This window comes from Serinus canaria, chromosome 15 (genome assembly GCF_022539315.1).
Source record: "Serinus canaria isolate serCan28SL12 chromosome 15, serCan2020, whole genome shotgun sequence".
Classification (NCBI taxonomy): Eukaryota; Metazoa; Chordata; class Aves; order Passeriformes; family Fringillidae; genus Serinus; species Serinus canaria.
This window is the reverse complement of record NC_066329.1, coordinates 12,434,811-12,457,224: the sequence shown is the minus strand read 5'-3', so window position 1 is coordinate 12,457,224 and position 22,414 is coordinate 12,434,811. Positions and strand designations below refer to the sequence as shown.

Genomic DNA, 22,414 nt, shown 5'->3' with positions numbered 1-22,414 from the left:
GTGGGGACCAAATAAATGGTCAGCAGGGCCAGAGTGGATTCAGCATCTCTGTGGAGCAGACACGAGGGATGCCTCAGAGTCAATCACTGACAGTCCCTCTGCATCAAACCCTGTCAGAGCAGTTAGACCATCAGCTAATAACTGTCAATCTCCATTTGTCTGCAGTGCTGTGAAGAAGGCTTTCTTAGTTCTCTTAGAGATAGAAAAGAAGCACTGATTTTGCTTTAAATGGAAGTGTGTGATAATGTTAGCTGCCAGTAAACCTCAAAGACATTACTTATGCAGCATCAGAAACACTTGCAAAGATGGAAAAGATCTAACTTTGGACTGAAAGACCTTAAAATCTGCAAACTTTGGTGCCTCTGCCTAAGCACGCTGCAGGATCTGTGTCTGTACCTTGATCACTCCCACAAGGCCACATTGCAGAAAGGAAGTTACAAAATTTTGAAAATGTATTATTCTTTTTCCTAAGAACTTTTAAATGTTGAGGAGGATATAGTACACCCAGAAACTACAGTCTCTAGCTTGTCACAAGAGGCACAGCACAAAAAAAACACCTTAAAGCCCTTTCCTAAGCAGAAGGCAGGACAGCATTGCTAATTTATTGCAGAGCACCTTGTTCTTCCAGGTACCAGGAGGGAAGCTCTGTCCCTGCATTTCATGCATCAAAACCTCCTAGAAAACAAATCAGGCTTGTGCCTCTGTGGTCACTTTCTGTAGCTGCTGGAGGTTGATGGGCAGAGGAGGTGCTGCTGTATTAACAGTTTCTCACTCCAGATGCCAGCAGATGTCCCACCCCTGTGGGCCCAAGGCTGCCCTGGAGAGAGGGCAGTGACCAGCTCTGCTTTGCTGGGTGGCTGCACAGACCTTGCAAAGGAAGCAGGAACAGCAGCAGCATGGCAGGCTCACAGTGCATTTTTATGTACCTTGATGAGCTGAGCAGAACTTGCCAGTTCCACCATGCAAAGCCATGAAGTGCTTCTGAAATCCCAGCTGAGTGTGGGCACATGAACAATGCAGGAAGGAAGAGAAGAGAAACACTAGAGGGGAAAACCAGTGCCCAGAGCAGGGGGAAGATTCAGCCCCAGATTACTTAACTGGTAAGAAAGGCCAGACAAGCAGCCAAGTCTGTCAAGGTTTCTATCAAGGTTTCATCCTCTGCTATACAAGGAGTACATAATCCAAAATAGTCACCACTGCTTCGTTCTTGTCACACAGGTGTAATTCAAGGGCAGGCACATGAAACAAGGTTGAGTTGAGCAGGATGACCAGCTCAGCCCAGCACCTCCTGCTCCACTCACACACTGCAGGATGACTCCCAGGCAGGGTTGTGTGGGGTTGTGCAGGATTCAGGAGCTAAAGGCTCATCTGTTTTCCTGGCTCTGGCAGAGACCAAAGTTACTGCACATCTCTGCCAGGTCCCTCTGCCTGCAGAACAGGGATAACTGTGCTTAGCATCCTTTTCCTGCAGCTTTCAGAGTGCTTTTTAAAAATAAACAGGTGTGGAGAGCTGCTGGTAGACAGTACCATTAAAAAGCCTCTCTGGATAAAAATCTAAGGTATAGCAAACTTACTAAAACAGGATGCAGCCTTTTAGCTACAGCAACCCTGTAGCTTCTTTTCTCCCCTGAAGTTAAATCGAGGCAATTTTCATGAATACGTTAAATTGGCATGAAAACTAAGAACAAAGAACACTTTGTTTCTGCTTTGGAATTCTTTCTCTCCTGGTCTCTTCAGTTTTCTTGCTCATATCCAGCATCTTCTTCACTTTCAATTGTGTTATCACACATTCCATCCTATGAGTCTTCATGGAAAAGAAAAATCCATCACTAACAATTCAGCCTTCCTTTCAGGGTCACTTAAAGGACATTTCAGTTGCCCATGATGCAGCTGAGGACTCCAGATTGTTCACCTGTTGGTCCTGCAGGTGCTGTTCCTATGAAATTAAGTGCCTGTCTAATGGAAGTGTTTCCCAAGGAGCTGGAGAGACTGTACAGCATGGTAGAGAGTGCACAAAGTAAAATTACATCATCCTAAGGGGGGAAAAAAAACCAAAGGAGGATCTGGAACCAGCTCCTTTCAAAGCAAGGCAGAATTCTGCTGTGCTGAAAATACCAACTGGCTGCTTTCCCAGGTAAAATGGTAAATGCCATTGCTTGAAAGGAAGAGTCAATTACTGCCTCAAGGAACCTCCCTGTTGAGGCAAAAAAGCTATTTCAGACAATGTGTTGAGCCCTCTCCATGGTTAGAAAAAGAGAAGGGAAAGCTGCTTGTGTGTCAGGCCAACACTCAGGAAATGCAGGGAGATGTGGGCACCTTTTTCACCAGAGGGTGGCAAAGGGGAGACACATCCTCTGCTCTGGGCTGCTCCAGCTCCACTCCAAGCAAAGCAACAAGGACCAGCCCAGTGTACTCTGCATTTGGCAGACAGAGAACACAAAACACCTCGAGGGGGTCAGCAGGAATGCCCCTCACCTTGCTCTCTCTGAGAACCTTGCCTTCTTGTTTTAACCTCCCTCCCAGCCAGGGAGTGGAGCCTCCTGGAAGGTGCTGCCCCAGCGGGCAGCCCTGATGGTGGGGCCACTTCTGAAGCCACAAAAGTCTCTCTGTGGGCTCTCACAGAGGCAGCTGGGCTGTTGCCATTAACTAACCCACACCAGGTCTTCTCCAAGGGTCTGGTGAACCTACCCATGCACCCAGTGACCAAAATCCCAGTCGGGGGTGGAGGGGAGGAGTGCCCCTGAACCAATCCCAGCAGATACAGCTGTGAGCCCATCAGGGTACCCTGGTGGGAATTTTATCTTCCATCATTTAACAATGCTCAGTTTTTGTTAAAGAGATGAGAAAAGCCTATTTTATCTGAGAGAGGGGAAAACCCTATGTATACACACATGTGTCTCTGTATAGTGTGTGCCTGAGCATACAGAATACACATGCACACACTTCACAGCTTTCAGAGAGGATGACAGCATGTTTTCATATAGCACATCTGAAGGAAAGGTCTTGTATCAGTGCTACAGCAGAGAAAATTTCATCTTGAAAATAGAGAATGAAGGGAGAAGAAAATAAAACAGAGAATGTTTTCCTTCTCATGTCTGAGGAACTTAACTACAGTGATGGGAAGATATAAAACCCCAGAGATAAGATATAAAACTCCACTGTTCTGGAGACCAGGATATGCATAAAAACTCCTGCAAACCCTCGTTAAATGTTCCTACCCCTCCTGCCCTCCAGTCCATACCCCCAGGGTGCAATTTTCAGGAGACAGAAAGATTTAATGTGCTTTGGTTGAAATAACCCCCTGGATTCTCACTGCACAGACTGTCATGACAGTGTGTTCCTCTGCTTTATTATATTAATAAGCAGAGTCATTCAGCACTCAACATGCACATGACTGTGTCCCCAAGCTGCAGCAATACAGAGGCCTGCCCCTAACTCCTGCTTGCAAAAAAGCTTTGTTATTTTGAGGCAAAATAACCACAGCTGCTTGAAAACAAGGATGCACATACAGCAGGTTTTAAGTGTGCAGAGGCAGCAGCTGAGTTCACCCCCAGTCACCTCCCTGCTCCCTGCCAGGCTCCTTGGGATGCTGGTGATGTCCCCCACTCCCAAGCCCTCCATCACACTCCCATGTCCATCCCATCCTGTGCACCCAAGGTGCATGTTGAACATATTTTCTACTGATTACAGCCAAAGCAGAGTAAAAAATAAGTTCATTAAAACAGTAAAAAAAATCTCTAACCCATGAGCAAAGCTCTTCTTCCTCTTCCTGGCTTGAAAAACTCTGCTATCCTGGCCTGAAATCACATGAACTTCCCCTATAACCTCTACTCACTGATCCCTGCCCTGATTTCCAGCTGGGAGAGGCAAGTTCTCTTTCTGCCCCCCAGGAAGCACCACTCACTTGGCTCTCAAGATGCCCCATGTGCAGCTCTGTCATCACCACCTTTTCTGGGGTGTTTGGTTCCAGCACAAGCAGAAAGGAGACTGCACCTCTGCTGCCAACTCTGCTGCTGATATCCACATGTACTCAATCCATGAGGACCCCAGCTGATTTTCTGCTCCCCTTCCCATAAAGGTTTTCTATTTTTCCCCTAAGATGCAGCCTCAGGAACATGTTGTGTGGCAGAGGTTTTGTACCCTGTAAATGATGGATATTGTTTATGTACTGATTATGGCAAACCCAGCTGTTTACCTTTGCTAGGACTGCAATTATTTTAACAGTAATTGTAAAAATAAATTAGGGAGAGCAATAGCAGGAACTTTCTAGTTTGGTTTTCGAAACTAGAGCACTGCCAAGAGTGACCTGACCTCAAACAAGTCACATGCAGCCACTTATTTTAAATATCAACTGAGCTCATCCATGCATGGCAAACAGAGTGCTCTGTAAGGTTCTGGGCACAAACGGGTCCCAAAAGGTTCAGAATTCAGCCCAGTCACATCTTCCTCATTTATCACCAGCTGCTTAAGCTGCCACAGCACCCAGATCTTCCAAAGCCAACCAACCACATAACACTGAACTCAAACCTGCAGAACACGGTCAAACTGCCCACAAGACAAGCACATTGACCTCTCTTCTCTTCCTTCCAGCAGGTTCACTCTCCTCCACACAAAAATGCCAGTATACACTAAATATTTTTGAAGGTACTCATTTTGCAGCTGGAGCAACCATTTCCCAGCCCTGCCTGCAGTTCCCTGCTTCTCCTCCTCTCCCTGGGTCGCAGACAGATGCCAAGCCATGGAAGTTATTCTTTCATTTACAGCATCTGGTTCCTTGGCAGACTCCTCGGGTAATTATGTTCATAGCTTCAAAGCTGTCTCAGGCTCTGCTTCATGGGTTTGCTGCTTTTGGCTTGTAGCAGTCTCTTCTCATCTTCCCTGTCCATCACATGGGCTGAAGGTTGCTCTTAAAATACAGGAATTAGACCACTTGCATCTCCCTCTAACAGAGCACAAATAAACAATACCCCATGCTGTTCTTTAAACACGAGCCCTTGTTTTACTGCATGCTGCTCCCCTGCCTCTGGAGAAACCACAAACCCTCGTCCAAATCCCTCCCAGGACCACCTGGCCCACACCTCTCCAGAGCTGGAGAATGTGTGGCTACAACCACGGCCATGATGGGAAAATCCACCTTGTGACCTTTTCCTTTGCTTTGAGCTTCAACATTCTCTGCCTCTGTGCAACTGCAGGGTTCTCAGCAGGAGGGACAGAGGGACAGACATGCACTGACTGCCAGACAGAGGGACACAAGCAGTGCAGCCACAGCAGCTCTCTTTGTTTAACTGGGTTGTCAATGATGTTTGTGCTGGGCAGGTCAGAGGAGCAGGGTGCTCTCCTCCCCTGGGCAGGAGGGAAGCTGGATGCTCTCTCAGTCCTCATGCCCAGCACCCAAAGCCCCATCTGGAGCAAACAGAGTGAAATTGCTGCTCCCTCCCTGCTTTGGCACAAACCTCCCGTGTACCCCCTGTGCTGCAGAGGTGCCAGAGCCCCACCACAGGGCTCACAGAAAGAAATCATCCTGGGCAGGGAGGGACCCCGGGCATAGCTGTGCTTTTTGAAGGAATAAGCCATAAAGAGAAAAGTACAACAGATTTAAGCATTTAAATGCATTTCCATAACTGTTTGTGATGATTCCCAGACAGCAGCCTTCATTAAGCTGGAGCTGAGGCTGAGAGCACCAATTAGCAGGATTTAAAAACAAAAAGAGGAACTGCTGCAGTTATCCCCAAATAAAGAACACAGGCCCAGCCTAATCTTTCATGCCTGGCTTTGCTGGGAACGATGGGAGGTTAAAGCCCCAGGAAGGTGCAGTGCACAGTCCTGGGGATGGGCAGCCAGCTCGGTCACTCAGCACCCTTTGGCTGCTTGGGGAGGGAAGATGTAAAATATGGCAAAATATGTATATGGTAAAAGATGTAAAAGATGTAAAATGTGGCAGCTCATCCTCACATCCACTGCCATGAAAGCAAGGAAAGAAAGGAAGAAGAGAAAGGCTGGCAAAGCACTGGTGGACACTTCCATCTGCTCATCAGCCCCAGGCAGCTGGAGGAGGAGCACACTGAGGGCTGCCCAGCAGGTCCCAGCAGTCACTCATACACTCTCATTTATTGATGTTTGGGCTACTTTAAAATCACATGGCAAGTTCAAGTTGCACTTTTTTCCCCCATTCATTCTGTATTCTGTCAAATTCTTTATGCTGTGCCAAACAGTTCTACCAGTGGGCCTTGACAGCAGGACCCTGCTTCATCCCTGCTGCTCATGGAACTGCTTTCCAAAGTAGTGAAATTCCTTATCTGGTTTTCCTTTCCCCAGACTCCATCTGCAAAGCCTGCACATCAACTTTGTCCAGTTTAGGCCCAGACTGGCAGCAAAGACACTCAGCAGTGCAAAACACAAACCAACAGGAAAGATCAAATCATCTGTTTAAAGGGCGAGTGTTATGGATTTTCATTTTTTCTGTAAGAGCCATGAGCAATTATTTTTGAGCACAGAGATCTTAACCATTCATTTATCCTGAGAATAAAAGTGGGAGAAGGGGAAATGATTGCTTTTTCATTATTTGTCACAGTGCCAGTACTGAATCAAAGTCAGAGGACTGCCAAAAGATCTCTTTTGATCCAAATCACTATCATCTTCATAAACATTTCTACAGGGAGAAAACCCAAAACCCCAGTCCAATCTTTGCACTGTGATTCTAAAGATAAATATATAAACAACAACACAAAAAAAAACAACTCTTCCTCTATAAGTTTTTGCCATTCAAGCCAGGCACAAAAGCTTTTTAAAAGATGCTTTGGGGGAGGACTAGAATTGGACCAGAAAAGGCCAAGATTCCCATCATCAGCCCAACACTGTAACACCACTCACAGTGACTTAGAGAGACCAAAAAAGAAAAAAGGTTACATATTTATATATATATAAAAAGATTTTACATCAGGAACCAATTTACTTTTGCTGCTCCACAGAGCAATCATGCCTCAGGACCCTCAGCTAAATGTCTGGAGCTCTCATGACTGGAAGAGCAAAGAAAGCAGCAGAGAACTTTAATGGCTTATGAAATTCAATTGAAATTGATGGTTGGAAAAGTGAAACATTTAACACCCCACCAACTTAATGTCAGTGTACCCGTGTGCATGGACACACACACAGGTACATGGACCAAAAAAGGTGGGAACTCATTTTCCACTCCCCCACAGCGCCCTAGGGAAGGAGATGGCACCCTCACACAGGAACTCAAACAGTAGGTAAATATTTTAACTCCCCCAGACCTTTTTCCCTTGGAAGCTTTAACAGAAAACCCATCTCTTGTGAAAATAGCAATACACATTATTATGGCCTGCACCATTCATGTCTCTGAAATATTAGAAGCTGCATTCTGCATTTCAACTTCAGCTGGAGCAGGAACTCAAAAACCCTCCCTGCTATTTGAGCTGACTTTGAATAAACTGTTTGCAGCTGATGTACTTTTCCAGCACGGATCTCTTCTGTTATGAAGCCTGTCTCTGGTGAACAATAGAAAAATATTGTTGACAGGGGTGTGCTTTTCCATCTACTCAAAAATATCATTTTGCAGAATATTTTCACAGCTCAGCAGAAGGTGGAAAGAAAGACAATATTATGACTAGATAAGAAAGAAAGAAGACATTCTTTATAATTAGCTCATAGTAGTTTTCTTGTTGGTTTTGGCTTGCTTGAACAAGGTTCTTTACTAGTTAGAGCTCCAATCTGACTTGCAAAGCCTTCAGGCGAAACTCATAATCAAAGATTAACCTGGGTAAAAACAATCAGAATTTGGCCAAAACACTTTAGAGCAATGCTTGTATCCACAGAGCCAGAACCAGCAGTAATGTCACACCCTGACTTTGAAGTGCTCCCAGGTGCATGGTCAGTCAGGTGCTTCAGGATGCATCACCCCAGCTTAGAGAGGCATGGCCACATCCTGGTGACACTGTCATTTATGGAGTGACTCCAGGCACAGGGACACTCTTGCCTTGCAGAAGGACTGAGACATCAGGAACCAGCTCCTGGAGCCTCCATGGTGCCCCTGGAGCAGGCAGGGGTGTGTTCAGGTGGGCACTGGAGCTCTCTCTGGTGCACTGCACCAGTTGATTCATGGGGAGGCTTTGATGTGCAAATTAATCATTATAACTTTTAACTCAGCTAATGGAAGCTTCATATGTTGCTAATTACACAATACAGGGGGGAAAAAAATTGCAAATGAATTTAAATGCTTAACCTAATCAGGATGGCAAGTTGTGTTTTAATTACAAATTGTTGTGCAGCAGCAAAGCAGCTGCTGCATTTCAGCAGCTCTGGTTCCACAGCAAAGTCCTGCTGTGCCTCCCTCGTGTGCTCAGGTCCAGTTCTGCTCCCCACAGCCCCAGCCACCCCCAGAGCCAAAGGTGGCTGCAGCCTTGGCTGGGGACAGCAGGGACACCCTTCCAGGGCTGTGCCACCCACACCTGGCATGAGGAAACACCCACCCTGGACATCTTTCTTCAGCAGTGTTTTGCAAGAAGGGTTCCTCGTGGTCACCTTCAAGCCTGGCAGGTTCAAACCTCCCCGTTTGCCACCTCCCCTTTAATCTGAATGAATGTCTCCACACACAGAGGCAGAAATCAGAGATCTCCCTCCAGCTCAATGCTTCTCAATTCACGTAAGCAAAGATCAAGAGGCACCTTTGGAGCCTGTTCCTCTATGCCCTCACAGTTAAGGGGAAAGGAAGAATAAAATGAAATTACAATAAATAAATAAACAAACACTCCCGAAACTTTGTAGTGCCTGGAGCAAGTTTTTATGACCAAATTAAAATCCCTGAATATTGTGGCTTTTATGGGAGACACTGATAGAGGCAAGGAGCTGTAGCATGGCAGTGCACCTGCACAGTGCATCACCCTGGGAATGTGCCACTGTGAGGTCAGTGGCGATGACCCTGCAGAAAAACTCCCACTTGCCAATAACTCTGTTGGTAATAAACCAGAGTTTCAGTGAGGACAGAAAATCTCTGAAATGTATGGCAAAAACATGGTTATCTAAAAAAAAAAACAAAGACAGTCTATTGTTTCTTATCTTATTTTTCACTTGATACAGCCCCTACTTGTCAAAAAGAGGGGAGAAAAGCCTCACAGCGTCTGAGAACATTAATTTGCTTTAGATTTTGCCACAGTAAAGCAAAAACCTGCAGTATTTTTGGTCGGGTTTTTTTTGAACACCAGGGGGCTGATTACTGTGAAATGATCTTAGGCTTCTCCCACTAAGTGGACAGATGGATTGCTACTTTTGCAACTTCTTTTTGCAGCCTTGAATTCAGTTGCTGGCGGGAGGCTCCGTTCCAGCTCTCCCCAGCATCATTTCTCTCCTTGCACTTGTCATCTCACTTCCCAGCCTGAGGCTGGGCCATGGAAAAGGCTCTCTGCAAGCTCAGGAACGTGCACACAACCCTTTCCCAGCCAAAGGCTGGACCCACTGCGTGGTACCCCTGGGGCTCTGCCCCTCTCTCGTGCCCACCCTGGGGAGAGGGAATGGCACAGGCACAGCAGAGCCCCACTCCCATTTCCATGCCAAGGAAGCTGCTGGTGCTGAAGCCATGGAGACAAATACCACCAGTGCTAGACAGACCAAAAATGAGGTCTCTCAGCATTCCAGCAAACAATCTGCAATGTAGAGGGTTCTGCAAGGTGAGAAAGAAACAAAAAGCACTGCTAGGCAAAAGTCATCTCCTTAACTTTTTTTTTTTAAAAAGACAAATTCTACAAAGTGCAAACTGAAACGCTGCCAGGCTGCATCCCTGCTTCCCTGACAAGCACGGAGAGCCCGCTCAGAGTGACTCGGGAGTGGCAGGAGCAATGTGGGACCCTGGCCAGCAGCCTTTGCACTCCCAGCCCACCGCTCCCACGGGCAGCACACAGCTGGCCGCGAGGAGAGCTCAGAAGAAAGCCCTGAGCAGGCAGGGAAGGGAAGTGCTCGTTCAGAAGGTGCTTTTTAGGAAGGATCCCCCGAGGGGACACTGCCCGACCTACTGGGCATCACCCCACTGCAGCCCAGGGACCGCAGCCCCTTTAAGATGAAGACAAGGGACAGAAGGAGGAAACACTCAGTTTGATCCGAGGAAGTGAAAAAGCTCGGGAAAAGCAAACTGCCAGCCCAGGAATGACTAAGCACAGAGCCAGGCAAGGCAGAGCTGGCTGAAGCAGCCACACAGCGCACATTCCCAGATCGGTGCCGGTTCTGAAGGTATGCTCCATGGGAAAACCATTCCTGGGGAGGAAAAAAGAAAAGCCAGACCTAAAACCAAGGATTCAATTCTTTAGCAAGCCACATGAAGTGCCTGAGTGTGTTTATAAGCATTCCCATCCGTCTGTAACCCCAGCTGATGCACAGATAGCAATATATGGGTCAATAATGGTTTATCTAAAGATGTGTGTCAGCCCATCTCTCCTCACTCCCTGACAAACCTTTTACAAGAGCCACTTACTTTAACCCTGAATTATCTGCCTCTGCTCATCTTCAGGGAGAATCAGCACGGCAGAGAAAGAAGCAGGCAATTCCCTGTGATCTGAAAGCTCACTTTCTAAATCAAATCAATGTTTCTAACGTAATTTGCCTCATCTAAATCACTGACCCATGCATTTTCTCACCATCCTTTGACAAGAGCTGCACCAATTGAAGCAAAGCTAAAACACTTCAACCAGACCAATTCATAGAAGTCTTCAGAGGAATTCTTTCATCACTGTAATTAATTCTTTAAGTACCACAGTGGGATGCTCTGAATTCAAACCCAGTCCAAGGAGTAATGATTATACTAATGGGAGACGCTGTGCAGTAAATAAATGCAAGTGCCCTGCTGAAAGAGAGCGTTTTCAATAGGAGACTGCCATTGAGGGAGAGGACTGCATTTTGGAGATAATAACTCAGATGATGAAGTCCCACAGACTGGAGTCTGCTACAACAATTCCCAGATTCCACACACCTAAGGGATGAGCATTTTGACAGGTGTGTGTTAGAGCTGGGGCTGGTCCGGCTCTCAGCCCTTGGAGGAGGGGACAGAGAGCCCAGGGCAGCTTGGGAAACCATCTGAGAGCTTGCTGCTTGGTGCAGGAACCAAAACAATGCCTGCCCTTTGGCTTTCCCCATGAGGTTAAATGCAATAAAGCCTTCTTACACATTTAATGTGTTGGGCTCCCTAGAAAGGGATGGTGATCCTTTAACTCTGGATGAGCAGGTCACCTCAAGAAGTGTACCTAGGAGATGATACCTGTCCCCCAGGGCTTACAGCAGACTCCAGTAATCTCATTATGACACTCTAATAAGAGAAATAAGGTGCACAACATTTGGGGTTTAAAAGGGCATGTCTGAAGAACAGCTCCTCAGTGCAGTCCCTGGAAATACCCCAGTCCTCATGGCCTGTCCAGCTTCATCACACCGAGGAGGTGATGAGATGGGCACCACCATCTGGGCTCTCCTCTGTAGAGCTCTCTTTGATTTCAGCAATAAAGAACAACAATTCCATCTCTTCATGGCTGCTTATGACTGCCCATAAAAATTGTAATGGGCTGGTACAAAACGAACACAGCAGAAGAACCAAGCAATGCCAACACTGGGGCAGACAGAGAGCCCTGAGAGAGAGCCTCAGCACTGGCTTTGGGCTACTGCCCCAGGGCACCTCATGGGCATGATGCAGAGGACAGACAATGGCTTCAATGGTACCCCCACTTTTTTCTCTCAAGCCCTTTGAGATCTACAGGTGAAAGAATGACAGATTATTAATATTTGAAAAGAAAAAAATGTCTCAACTGCAATAAAATTCACACTATCTTCTGTTCATCTCTTGTTTCTCCTCTTTAATGGAGTTGAGCCTTTTTCCACCAATATTCTTGCTAATAACTTTCAGTGGGCTACTCCTAAGCAAAAGACCTGAAATGAGTAACTGTGCTGCATTAGAAAAAAAAAAAAAAAAAAAGTGGAAGAAACCTTTGTATATTAATTCTCATAGCTGTCAGAGATGAGGGTTTAATAATGTTAGTATCTAAGCTACTCCATTATTTCCAAACACCTTGGAGCAGAATGTCTTAGTGGGAGATGAATTAGATAGTGTGACTGGAACTGCCTTCTGAGTGTTTTCAGAGCATAATCTATGGCTCATCAGCACGTGTGTTTCAAGTCCTTGCCCTCTCTTCTCCAAATAACCTCCAGCTGTAAATGCATTTACATGCTGGGTATTTACATGCCAGACCCAGCTCCTTTTCTTGAGCATTTCCCACTCCCTGTTTAACCATTTGTCCCCATTTAATAGATTTGCCTGGGTTTGGCTTTGGATGGGTGGTAGGATGGAGGGTGGGAGCTCAGGTCACCCAGTAAATGATGGAATGAGGCAGAGAAGGAGAGCTGTAGGCGGAACACAGGAGAGGTCTGCTGGGCTGCAAAGCTCCCTGCCAAGGGAAGCAGCAGAAGTCCTGCATGGCTGAACACCAGCCACGCTCAGGAACAGGCTGTACCCAACCTCCAGAGATGGGAAAGGCAGTTTATTTGCCAACTTTTCCAGCTCTAATTCCCATGATTTGGAGAGGCCGAGGCACATTGGCCTTTGAGCTTGCCCTGAAAGGGCTCTGCTGCTTCTAGAAAGCTCTCACCATCCTCTGGGGGTGCTCTGCTGCAACCTTTTAAAAGCCTGTTTCCCTGTGTGCGTGTTGTGTCCTCTCTGTGCTCAGTGAAAGACAACCAGACCTTGTGCTGTTAGTCCCTGCTAGCCCAGCCCTCTGAGTGCCCCAGTGACATTTCAGACTGCTGTGGCCCCACAGAGGCAGGGACAGAGGCACTGGGGACCCATGGCTGTTGCCTTTCACCACACCAGGTGCTCACACTGGCCAGGGTCTTGCCCCACACAGATATCCAGACCAGCTCCTTGCAAAACTCATCTTGGATTTTTCCTTTTTCAACCAGAAATCTGGGAACCAAGACCAGTCAGCAGCTACTGACTCTTTGCTGAGTTTCTAATTACTGCTTATTGCAGAGAAACCTGCTCCATCTGCTCAAGGGCTCCCTTTTAGGGCACAGGGGCTCTGTCTTATTTTTGGTGTGAGTTTCATCCTTTTTTGAAGCTGCAGCATCCATTAGACAGCCCTCCTTCCCCATTGTGGCAAGAGTCTTGCTGCTAAGCAAAAGCTGTGGCTAATTGACAACAACTCCTAAACTGAGATATAAAGTAGCTGCGTCTGTCACTCATGCAAACAGCAACGGCAGCTCAGCTGCTAAATAATGGAAAATGGTTCATTTTTCTGACTCAGGGAAGATCCTTTATTAAAGAATTGAACGTCTCTGGTGCTACAGAGCCATGCCCTGATCATTCCTGCATCTTAAAAGTCTAACATTGGCTATAAAATTCCTAAGTAACATAAACGCTGTTCCTTTCAGTACTCTCCCAATCAGAAAAACTGGATTTAAATCACCTGCTGGCAGGTTTATTACAGGGCCCACAAGCAGATAAGGTCCTGTGCACCAGCCCTCTGCACTTAATGGGAAATAAATCTCTGCTCTGCCATCTGTTTTTGAAATGTTTCCATACAAGCTAAACAAAAAAACCAAAGATACGTGCACCTCTCAATCCTTCTAAAGGACTTTATTTCTGGGGTAATGAGGGTGACATTTCTCCCCTCTCTAGCAGAAATGCTTTTCCTCCTCAGGCTGATTCCCCTCAGGGCTCCCTCAGCCCAAAACTAAACTCTCCCAATATTGTATGTGTGGATAAATGGGCTCAGCACAGGGGCAGCTGCTTGGCCAGAGGCATCACCACCTCCCACACATCCCATGGGCTGCTACCAGTGCAAACACCATTTCTGGAGCCTGCTGAGCGCCTTGGCTTGCCCAGAATGAGGATTTCATCCCTGCTCCTCCACTTAGCCCCAGTTTGAATTGCATCAGTGGAGTTTTTCCACCATCTCTTTCCATCAGCAATGCCAAGCTAGAGCACAGGTCTGGTTATGGGGAGGGGATGATGTGAAACCCCCCCTTGTTGATGGTTTCACACCATCCCCTCCCCATAACCAGACCTGTGCATTTTGCACAGCCTTTAAGCAGATGGCAGCACCGTCCCAAGGCAGGAGGACGTGGCCATGCAACCACAGAGCACCAAGCACCGTCTCCCCAGGATTTAGCAGCTTTGTCCCTAAAAGCCCATTTCCTGCCACTGCAGGGGAAGGGATGGGGCAGAGCAGCTCCTGAGGGCCAGCTGGTGCAGGCACGGTGAGATGAGCAGAGCTGGTTTACATGCAGTTTCCAATTAGTTTACTCAGCAGACAGCAGCCTCGTGGAAACTCCTCTGTTCCTGGTATCCCTCACCCCTCAGGGCACCCCGTGCTTGCTCTCTGACTACCACCATCACCAAAAAAATATCAGGAAAAAGACAGAGTTAAAATCAAACGCTACACTTCATTTTCTCTCCTTGCCTGAAGTTGCAAGAGACAAGATGGGACATAATCACCACTTTTAAAATCATCTCCTATGACAGGCAAATTGATCAAGTGGAGAGGCTGGGCTGCTTTTGAACTTGAACAAACTGATTTTCCATGAAAGATGGTGTTTACATTGCCTCTCAGTAGCCTGCTGAAATATGCATTCCTCCTGCCATTTCATCACCAAAATTTGGGAGAAAAGAGTGGTTTTGAGAGGAAAAAAAGAAGGAAAAGAGAAAAGGGAAAAAGTGTGCCTGAATCTGGAGCACATCATAAATTCATGAAGCCTTCTGAACACTGTCAGAGACAAACATTTATGTAAACAAAGAACAGCTCAAAATGTGTTGCAAGAGAATTTTTGGGAAGCGTGGAAAAAACATGAATATTCACCTTGCACCTGAGACTAAAGCCAATCATGTGAGGTGCTGCCCAAGCACAAAGTCCTTCCACAAGGAGCTCACCCACACACACACTCCAGCAGCCCTGGCTTTACTTCCCATCACAGAGGGCAGTGGGAATGCCCAGGGAAAGGCAGACACCAAGCAATCCCCATCCCCTCGTAAGTTGTCTCCAGGGACCTCTTTGCTTTGTGATTTCTGCCTGCCCATCCTCACGTGGGAACTGCTTCCCCTGAAATGCCAGCTGGGAACTCCCGAGAGCACGAAATCAAAGCATCTTCCACGACATCTAGAGCACCACATGGTAACTCACACTCCACAGCCTCCGTGGCACTTCATGCGAGAGGATCTGACAGTTGGGCAGGCACCACGTGCCAGCACATCAGTGAGCCACCGACAGGGCTGGGAGCCAAAGCTATGCCAACAAACCAAGTCACCCTTGTCATTAACTAACAGCAGCTATATCTAGGCAAGGAGAGAACGGGGAATCAAGATCAGTGAATTGAATGTGTTGAGCTGACAGTATTTTTTTTTGGTGGGATGGATTTTCTTTCACCGGGACGTTTATTAAGGACAAAAGACCTTGGTTTTGTTGGCTTCATGCAGGACTTAGGGGGCTGCCAGCTCCCCTTTGCTCCTCTGAGACAGGACAGGTCTGCAGCCACCTCCATGAGACCCAGAGCTTCATGAAGCCACTTCTCCATCACAGCAAGACCTGTGCTTTGGACCACCATCAACCACCAAGGTCAGGACAAGCAGCACGAGCTGCTGTAACCCAACATCATGAGTAATGGCACCTCTTCCTCCTCTTTTCAACAAAGGGACACAGCCTGGGCCCCCTGAGCAGCCTGGCAGCAAAACACATTTCTGAGGAGCTATGGAGAAGGGCAGGAGGACCCCGACTCAGTGGGGTCAGCAGGGTAGAATCACCATCCCACTGGCACCAATGGGAAACCCTGCACAGCCCAAATCCCTGGGCACCTCCATGGGGCACAGACTCTTCTCTGCAGGCACTTTGAAACAAGGGAGTCCTTGCCCAGGGACTGTGCCTTCCAAACTGCTGCCTGGGCTCAAAGAGCAACCAAACCCATGATGGCAAACCCAACACAGCAATTAAATTAATGGAGCCATTTCTGGCTCAGGAATGCATCCTTCATCCAAAAAATCTTTCCCAAGACACAAACCCTGTCCCAGCCTTGGCAGCCCTCTGCTCTGACCTCCTGCAGCTGCTCCTGGGCTCGTACCTTCCTCGCCACACAAAGCTGCTTTAAACACAGAGATAATAGGGCTGGGAGTGACCGTCATTCCCAGCAATGAAATACAGCAAATTAATTGCATTTAATTGATTTTCATATTTTAATGTAACTATTTTGGTATTCAAACCACAAAAACCTCTATTGATCAGCCAGAGTCAGTGAACAGAGTTCTGTGGCCAAGCCACAGGTATTGAAGAAAATAAAACCCAAAACCAGTGAGACTTCCCCATTTCAAATACACAAAGGAGGCTGCAGCAGCAGTGACAGGAGATTCTGAATTGAAAAATGCCGTGCAGGGTAAGTCACACAGTTGCCTCATGCATTCCCAGAGAGCCCAATGCCGATGGCAGCAGCAATGAATAAATCCAGAGCAGCTCCACTGGCTTCAGAGCAGCTGGTCTAGATTTATGCTGATGGGAAGTAAAATTGGGGTATCTAAAATATTCTGCTCTAATGGATGCTGGAGCAAAGGCACTATAATAATTTCAGACTTCTCCCCCCAGCCCACTATCCCCCACTTGACATCAGTTTGAACAGTCATTGCATAAAATGTTGAGATCTGCACTAATCTGGGGAAAATAACCTACATTTCAACAGTTTGTACGATCATGATCTGCAAATCTATTGTACAGTAGATAATGCAGGTCTTTCATTTCTGTTCCTAAAGAGCCTCTGAATAAAAAGTGTCTCCATATTAGGTAGAGTGATACAGGGACACATAATAAAATAAGCATAATGTCTCTCCACCCACGCCCCCCTGGAGCCAGAGTCTAAAAGTAATCGCGGGTCCTTCCTCACGCACAGCTGACAGCAGCCCAAGCGCATCCCACAGGGGCTGAAGGAGCGCGTTCAATGAGCTCTGCACGCCCCATTCCTGCGCTGCCCTGCCCCGCGTTCCCGCACCCGCTCCGGGCTGCGAGGCAGCGGAGCGAGCCGGTGACACAGCACCGGGCAGGAAAACAAAATATTCAGGTAACTCATCCAGCTCGCTCACAGGATACCTATTCATATAGCCTCGGAGACAGCTCCGCCGCCGCCAGCGAGGAAGGCGGCCAAAACCCTGCCTAGATGCCAGCAACAAACGGGGGCCTGCTGCCAGCCAGAGACATCCTCGAGCTCAGCGTGAGCGGCCCTCGGCTGCCAAACACACACGCACACCCTCTGCTCGCAGCCGTGCGCGCCAGCAGCCGGGCCGCCCGAGAGCCGGGGCAGCGCAGTGATCTCTTAATTGGACCTTCACAAAGCTATTTAGGGGATCTGCCTGACAGGCGAACAAATGCCACCCGCTTTGAAGAGGCTGCGGAAACTCAGCCTGGTGCATCGCCGGTCCCCGCAACGCAGCCTGCCCAGAGCCGGCCCCGGCAAGGGGGAAGGGAGGGAGCAAAGGCAAATAAATAGAGAAAGATGGCAAGAGCCCAACGCCAGCGTCTGTACGAGCTGGGAGCTTTGCGGAGATGGCAGCACCGCGGCATGACTCATGCAGGTGTCTCTCCCGTCTGCAACAACCCAAACCGAGATGCGGTTCGTTAACCCCAGTAATCCAGAGGAGAAAGCCGACTTGGATTACAGCGAGCTGCTGGAAGATCCGCACAGCCCCGGGGCGAGGCGTTCCCGGGCTCTGCCGCCGCTCGCCTCTCTCTGAGGAGCTGTCCCCTGATCCCAAAGCGCCTCTGCACGCACAGACACCGCTGCGGTCCGCGCAGGGGTGGGACAGGGCTCCGCTAGGGAAGCGGAAGGATGCTACGGCCGAGAGAGGAGAGAGGCGCAGGCGGGGAAGGCGCTCGTTATTCACAGCTCGAGCTGAGCGCACTGCGAGCTCCTGACGCGCACACTGAGCAGGGAGGGCTCAGAGCCGCGGAGAGGGATGGATGGATGGATGGATACGTCGGTAGGTTTGCAGCCACAAACTGTTTCAAAGTGGGTTTCCATATGTTTAAGCACTCAGAGCGCTGGAAGAATTACACCCACAGCCCAATCTCACCATGGTAGCTACCCACACAGGAGGAGACCGGAGGGGAGGGAATAGCAGGGAAAAGATTAGCATTAATATGTCAAAGCAATAAATAAAAAAGATTAAAAAAACCCGAAAAAACAGTAATCTGCTCCTTTGCTGCACCTAACTCTCTCCTCGATAAAAGAAGAGCTGCACGGCGCACAGGGCATGGCAGGGACCACAGAAAGCCACCATTCCGCGGGGCAGTGCTGACCCACAGCAGCCCATGCCCTGCGTCCTGTGCTCGGTGCTCCAGTGCCCACAAGCTGCACCCCAAACTGTGCACCCCGCTCCCCGTGTCGTGCTCAGGAGGATTTCCAGGTGCCGCCGTGGCTGCGCACAGGAGGGGGATGGAGGGCAGGGGCAAGCAGTGCTTTTTGGGGTGAGCAGAGCAAGGACTCCCTGCTCTCCATCTTCTGTGTGACCCCAAGGTTGATGCCTCCTTCCTAGCAAATCGTTCCTGCTCTTCCTGTAGGAACCTTTCCTAAAACACTTCCTCACCACAAAGCCTTCCCTGTGCCCTCCCCAAGAGCGACAGCTACTGCTATTACCCTTCCCATGGATCGCTCCTTTTTCACCTAAAATCCTTGCATTTAGGCGTATTCCTAAATCCCCTGCGAAGTTTCCCCAGCAGCCCAAGCTTCACGCTACGGCCAAACGCGAGCACCGTCCCGAGAAGCAGTAAGCGCAAACGAATCCCCGAGCAACTTCAGCACCGATGCACCTTAATTAATTTGCTTTTAACAACCCCTGTTTATTAGGAGCAGCATCTGCGAAGGAGCTCACGGGGGCACGCAGAGGAAAACGTCCCCAGAGCGAAGTCCTGCTAAAGACTTTCCCAGGGGCAGCGCTCTGCTGAGCCCTTCCCCAGCAAACACCCGCACCTGGGACCCGAAACGCTGCTCCCAAGTCCAGCTGGGGGGAAAATAAAAAAAATAAATAAATAAAATAAAATAACAGAAGAAGAGCTTCTCCCAGCCTCACTCCGTGCCCGGGCGCGCTGCCTCGCAGCTGGCCGTGATGAGGGAATCCCACCTGAGCCAAATCAAGGGCCAGACCCCGCTCCCCGCCAGCCCACCGAAACCCGTCCTTCTCGGAATTCAGCTCAAAAAGGTTGCACAAGTATTTTGTTAGCGAGGGGGTTTGACTCCTGTACATCTTTCCACGCACCCCATAGATAGCCAGAAAGAGCAAGGAGCATCACGGAGGAACGGGGGTCGGCCGCCCCCTGGGAAACCCACGACTCTTCTCCATCCCCCAGAGCTCCGGCAAGCCCAAACTTCTCCCATTTTCCCCCCCAAATCAGCACCAACGCGCTTAGCAGCGGCCGAAGCAGGCGGGCAGCCTTCACGCAGGGGCCGGGAGCCCGCGACACGCGTGGGGACAAGGGACAGCCGGGAAGGCAGCGGAGCTGGATGGGGACTTCTTGGTGCGCGCCAGAGACGGAGCTCGGAGCGCGCTGCACCCGCAGAGCGGAGCGCCGTGGGGAGCCGGGGAGGGAGGGCTAGGATGGGGGAAACGGCCGCAAATAAAACCCGGCGGAGGGAGCAGATATGAAAAAAACACAAATAGTTAAAAACAAACACAAAAACGACCACAACAAGCAAACCAGACAAACAGGAGCACAGTGGTGGGGTCGCGGCGGCGGGACCGGGGTTACCTCGGCACAGGAGCAGCAGCGGCGCCAGGAGCAGCGCGGGGCCCCGGGAGAGCATCCTCTTTGTTCCATGCCCAGAAGTAGTCATGGTGCTGATTTATTTGGAGAGGGGCGGCTGAGCGGGGCGGGGGGGGCCGGGGGTGTCGCGCCGGAGCCCGTAACCACTCCCCCCGCTCCCCGCCCGCTCCGCTCCGCTCCGCTCCGCTCCGGCGGCGGGGCCGGCGCCCGCGGAGGAGGGCAGGGGAGGGGAAGGAGGGTCCCCACCGGCCCCGCAATCACGGCCGCCCCCGCCGCATCGCCGCCGCCCCCGCCCGCGGCAGCAGCAGCGGCGGCAGCAGCGGCGGCTCCCCCGGGGTAGCGGCAGCGGGGCCGGGGCTGTGCCGGGGCTGCGGCGGCGCGGCCGGGCCGGGCCGGGCCGGGCCGGGCTCACCTGAGCGCGATCGGGGCGGCCGGGCGGGGGCGGGCCCGCAGGTGCCTCTCAGCGCCCCGGGGCTGCGCGATGCCCGCGGGGCCGGTGAGCAGGGCAGCCCCGCGTGGCCTCGCTCGGCCCGGCTGCCCGCGGTGCCGGTGCCGGTACCGGTGCCGGGGCCGGTCCCGCTCCCCCGGCCTGGGGGGGCCCTGAGGGGGGGGCGCGCGCCGGCCGCGAGCGGCGGAAAGAGCGCGCGCGCGCCCTGGCGGCCGCCGGCGGCAACTGAGGGGGGACCGGACGGGAGAAAGGGAACCCCGAAATCTGTGAGAGAGCCCCGACATCTGCGAGGGCTCCCCGAAAGGTGTGAGAGAGCCCCGACATCTGCGAGGGCTCCCCGAAATCTGTGAGAGAACCCCAACATGGGCAAGGGCTCCGCAGAATGTGTGAGAGAGCCCCGACATCTGCGAGAGCTCCCCGAAATCTGTGAGAGAGCCCCAACATGGGCAAGGGCTCCGCAGAATGTGTGAGAGAACCCCGAAATCTGCGAGGGCTCCCCAAAATGTGTGAGAGAACCCCAACATGGGCAAGGGCTCCCCAAAATGTGTGAGGGCACCCCAAAATGTGTGAGGGCATCCCAAAATGTGTGGGAGCATCCTAAAATGTGTGAGAGAACCCCAAAATGTGTGGGAGCATCCTAAAATCTGCGAGGGCATCCCAAAATTTGTGAGGGCGTCCCAGACAGTATGCAGAGTATCTCGAATGGTATGGGAGCATCCCGGGGGTGGGCAAAGAGCATCCCTCGGGATGTGGGAGCATCCCGAACGGCGTGAGAGCATCCTGAACAGGGTGAGAGCATCTCGAACCATGTCAGAGCATCCCGAACCATGTCAGAGCATCCCGAACGGTGTGAGAGCATCCTGAACAGCATCAGAGCGATCTAAAGGCTGTGCAAAGGGCATCCCTCGGGATGTGGGGGCATCCCAAACGGTGTGAGAGCGATCTAAAGGCTGTGCAAAGGGCATTGCTCTTCCAAGAGTGCGGGAGTGTCGAAAGGGGTGTGCAGAGGGCACCCCGAGGAGTGCGGGGGTGTCCCCAGGAGCACGGGGGTGTGCAGAGGCCTCCCCAGAGGTGAGGAAAGGGAGCCTCGGGAGTTCGAGGATGTGCAAAGGGCATCCCAAGGGCAGTGCAGCGGGAGAGGAGCGTGCCCAGGGCAGTGCCCAGGGGAGCCCCCGCACCCCCATCCCCGCGGCATGGCCCTGGGTGGCATTGTGCCAGTGCAGCCTGGCATTACCGGTGCCCTCTCCCTTGGAATGCCAACATACCCCGCTGCTGGAGCTGGAATTCCGCTCCAAAGCCGCTCGGCCCTAATTGCTGGGAGTTGTTGCTGTGATGGAGACAGGGAAGGGAAAGGAGAGGGAACTCTAAACGCCGCCCCTGGGCTCTCCCGCAGCTTTGCAAACGCGTCTCCGAGTTTGATTTTTTTTCCCTCCCTGCATAAACAAGCTTTTCTGTAGTACTTGCTGTAATCTTGTTTGCTCCATAACCACTCTTAGGAATGTCATAAAAAATTTAGCTCTAATATTTTACCTCTCCACACAAACATGGACGTGAATAAATGCTTATCTCCCATGCAGGGAAATGTGCAGCAGCCTGAGAGCAGGTGGAATCAACCTCAGGCTGGAGGAACCCGACCCGCAGAGGTGAGGAGAAAACAAAACCCAAATATTTGGGCTCCTCAAAGAAGATCAAACTAATAAATAAGAATATAAAATGAGTAAAAGGCAGTAATGAAGAGTATCTTGCTGTTTGCCCTCAGTACCAGATTTAATAAAATACAGCTGGAATGTTCAGCTGCTCGTGGAGATCTGGTGATCCAAAATAAGGGAATCAGCTGCTTTAGACATCCCATTTCCTCCTTGGGGAGTGTGGGGGATGTTGGGTTTTCCAGCTTGAGGTACAGGGGGGTCACTGTGTGAAAGAAATGTGCCAAGGTGTGTGCCAGGGGCATCCAAAGCTGTGTGTGAGCTCTGCCTTGAGGCTCAGCTGCATGCCCTGGGGACAGCAGCAGGCTCAGGGAAGGAGGAAACAATTCCCTTGTGCAGCTCAAACCCAGAGCTGACCCTCAGCTGGGGTACACAGAACCCTGTCCCCTCACCAGCCCCAACCCTGCACACAGCCAAGGGCCTCACCTCACCTTTAGGGCAGCACTGGGAAGCATTTAGACTTTACTCCATCCCTGCTGCACATTTTT

At 50.3% G+C, this 22,414-nt stretch overlaps 1 protein-coding gene across 1 annotated transcript in view; it reads right to left on the bottom strand.

Moving 5' to 3' along the window:
• The window catches only part of TMEM132B (transmembrane protein 132B), a 224,604-nt gene extending 204,754 nt beyond the window's left edge, over positions 1–19,850 (bottom strand). Inside the window, exon 1 of the mRNA XM_018916797.3 lies at positions 19,758–19,850. Coding sequence (XP_018772342.3) covers positions 19,758–19,842 — 85 coding nt within the window. The 5' untranslated portion in view covers positions 19,843–19,850. The remainder of the gene's footprint in view (positions 1–19,757) is intronic.
• Between the last annotated feature and the right edge of the window lie 2,564 nt (positions 19,851–22,414).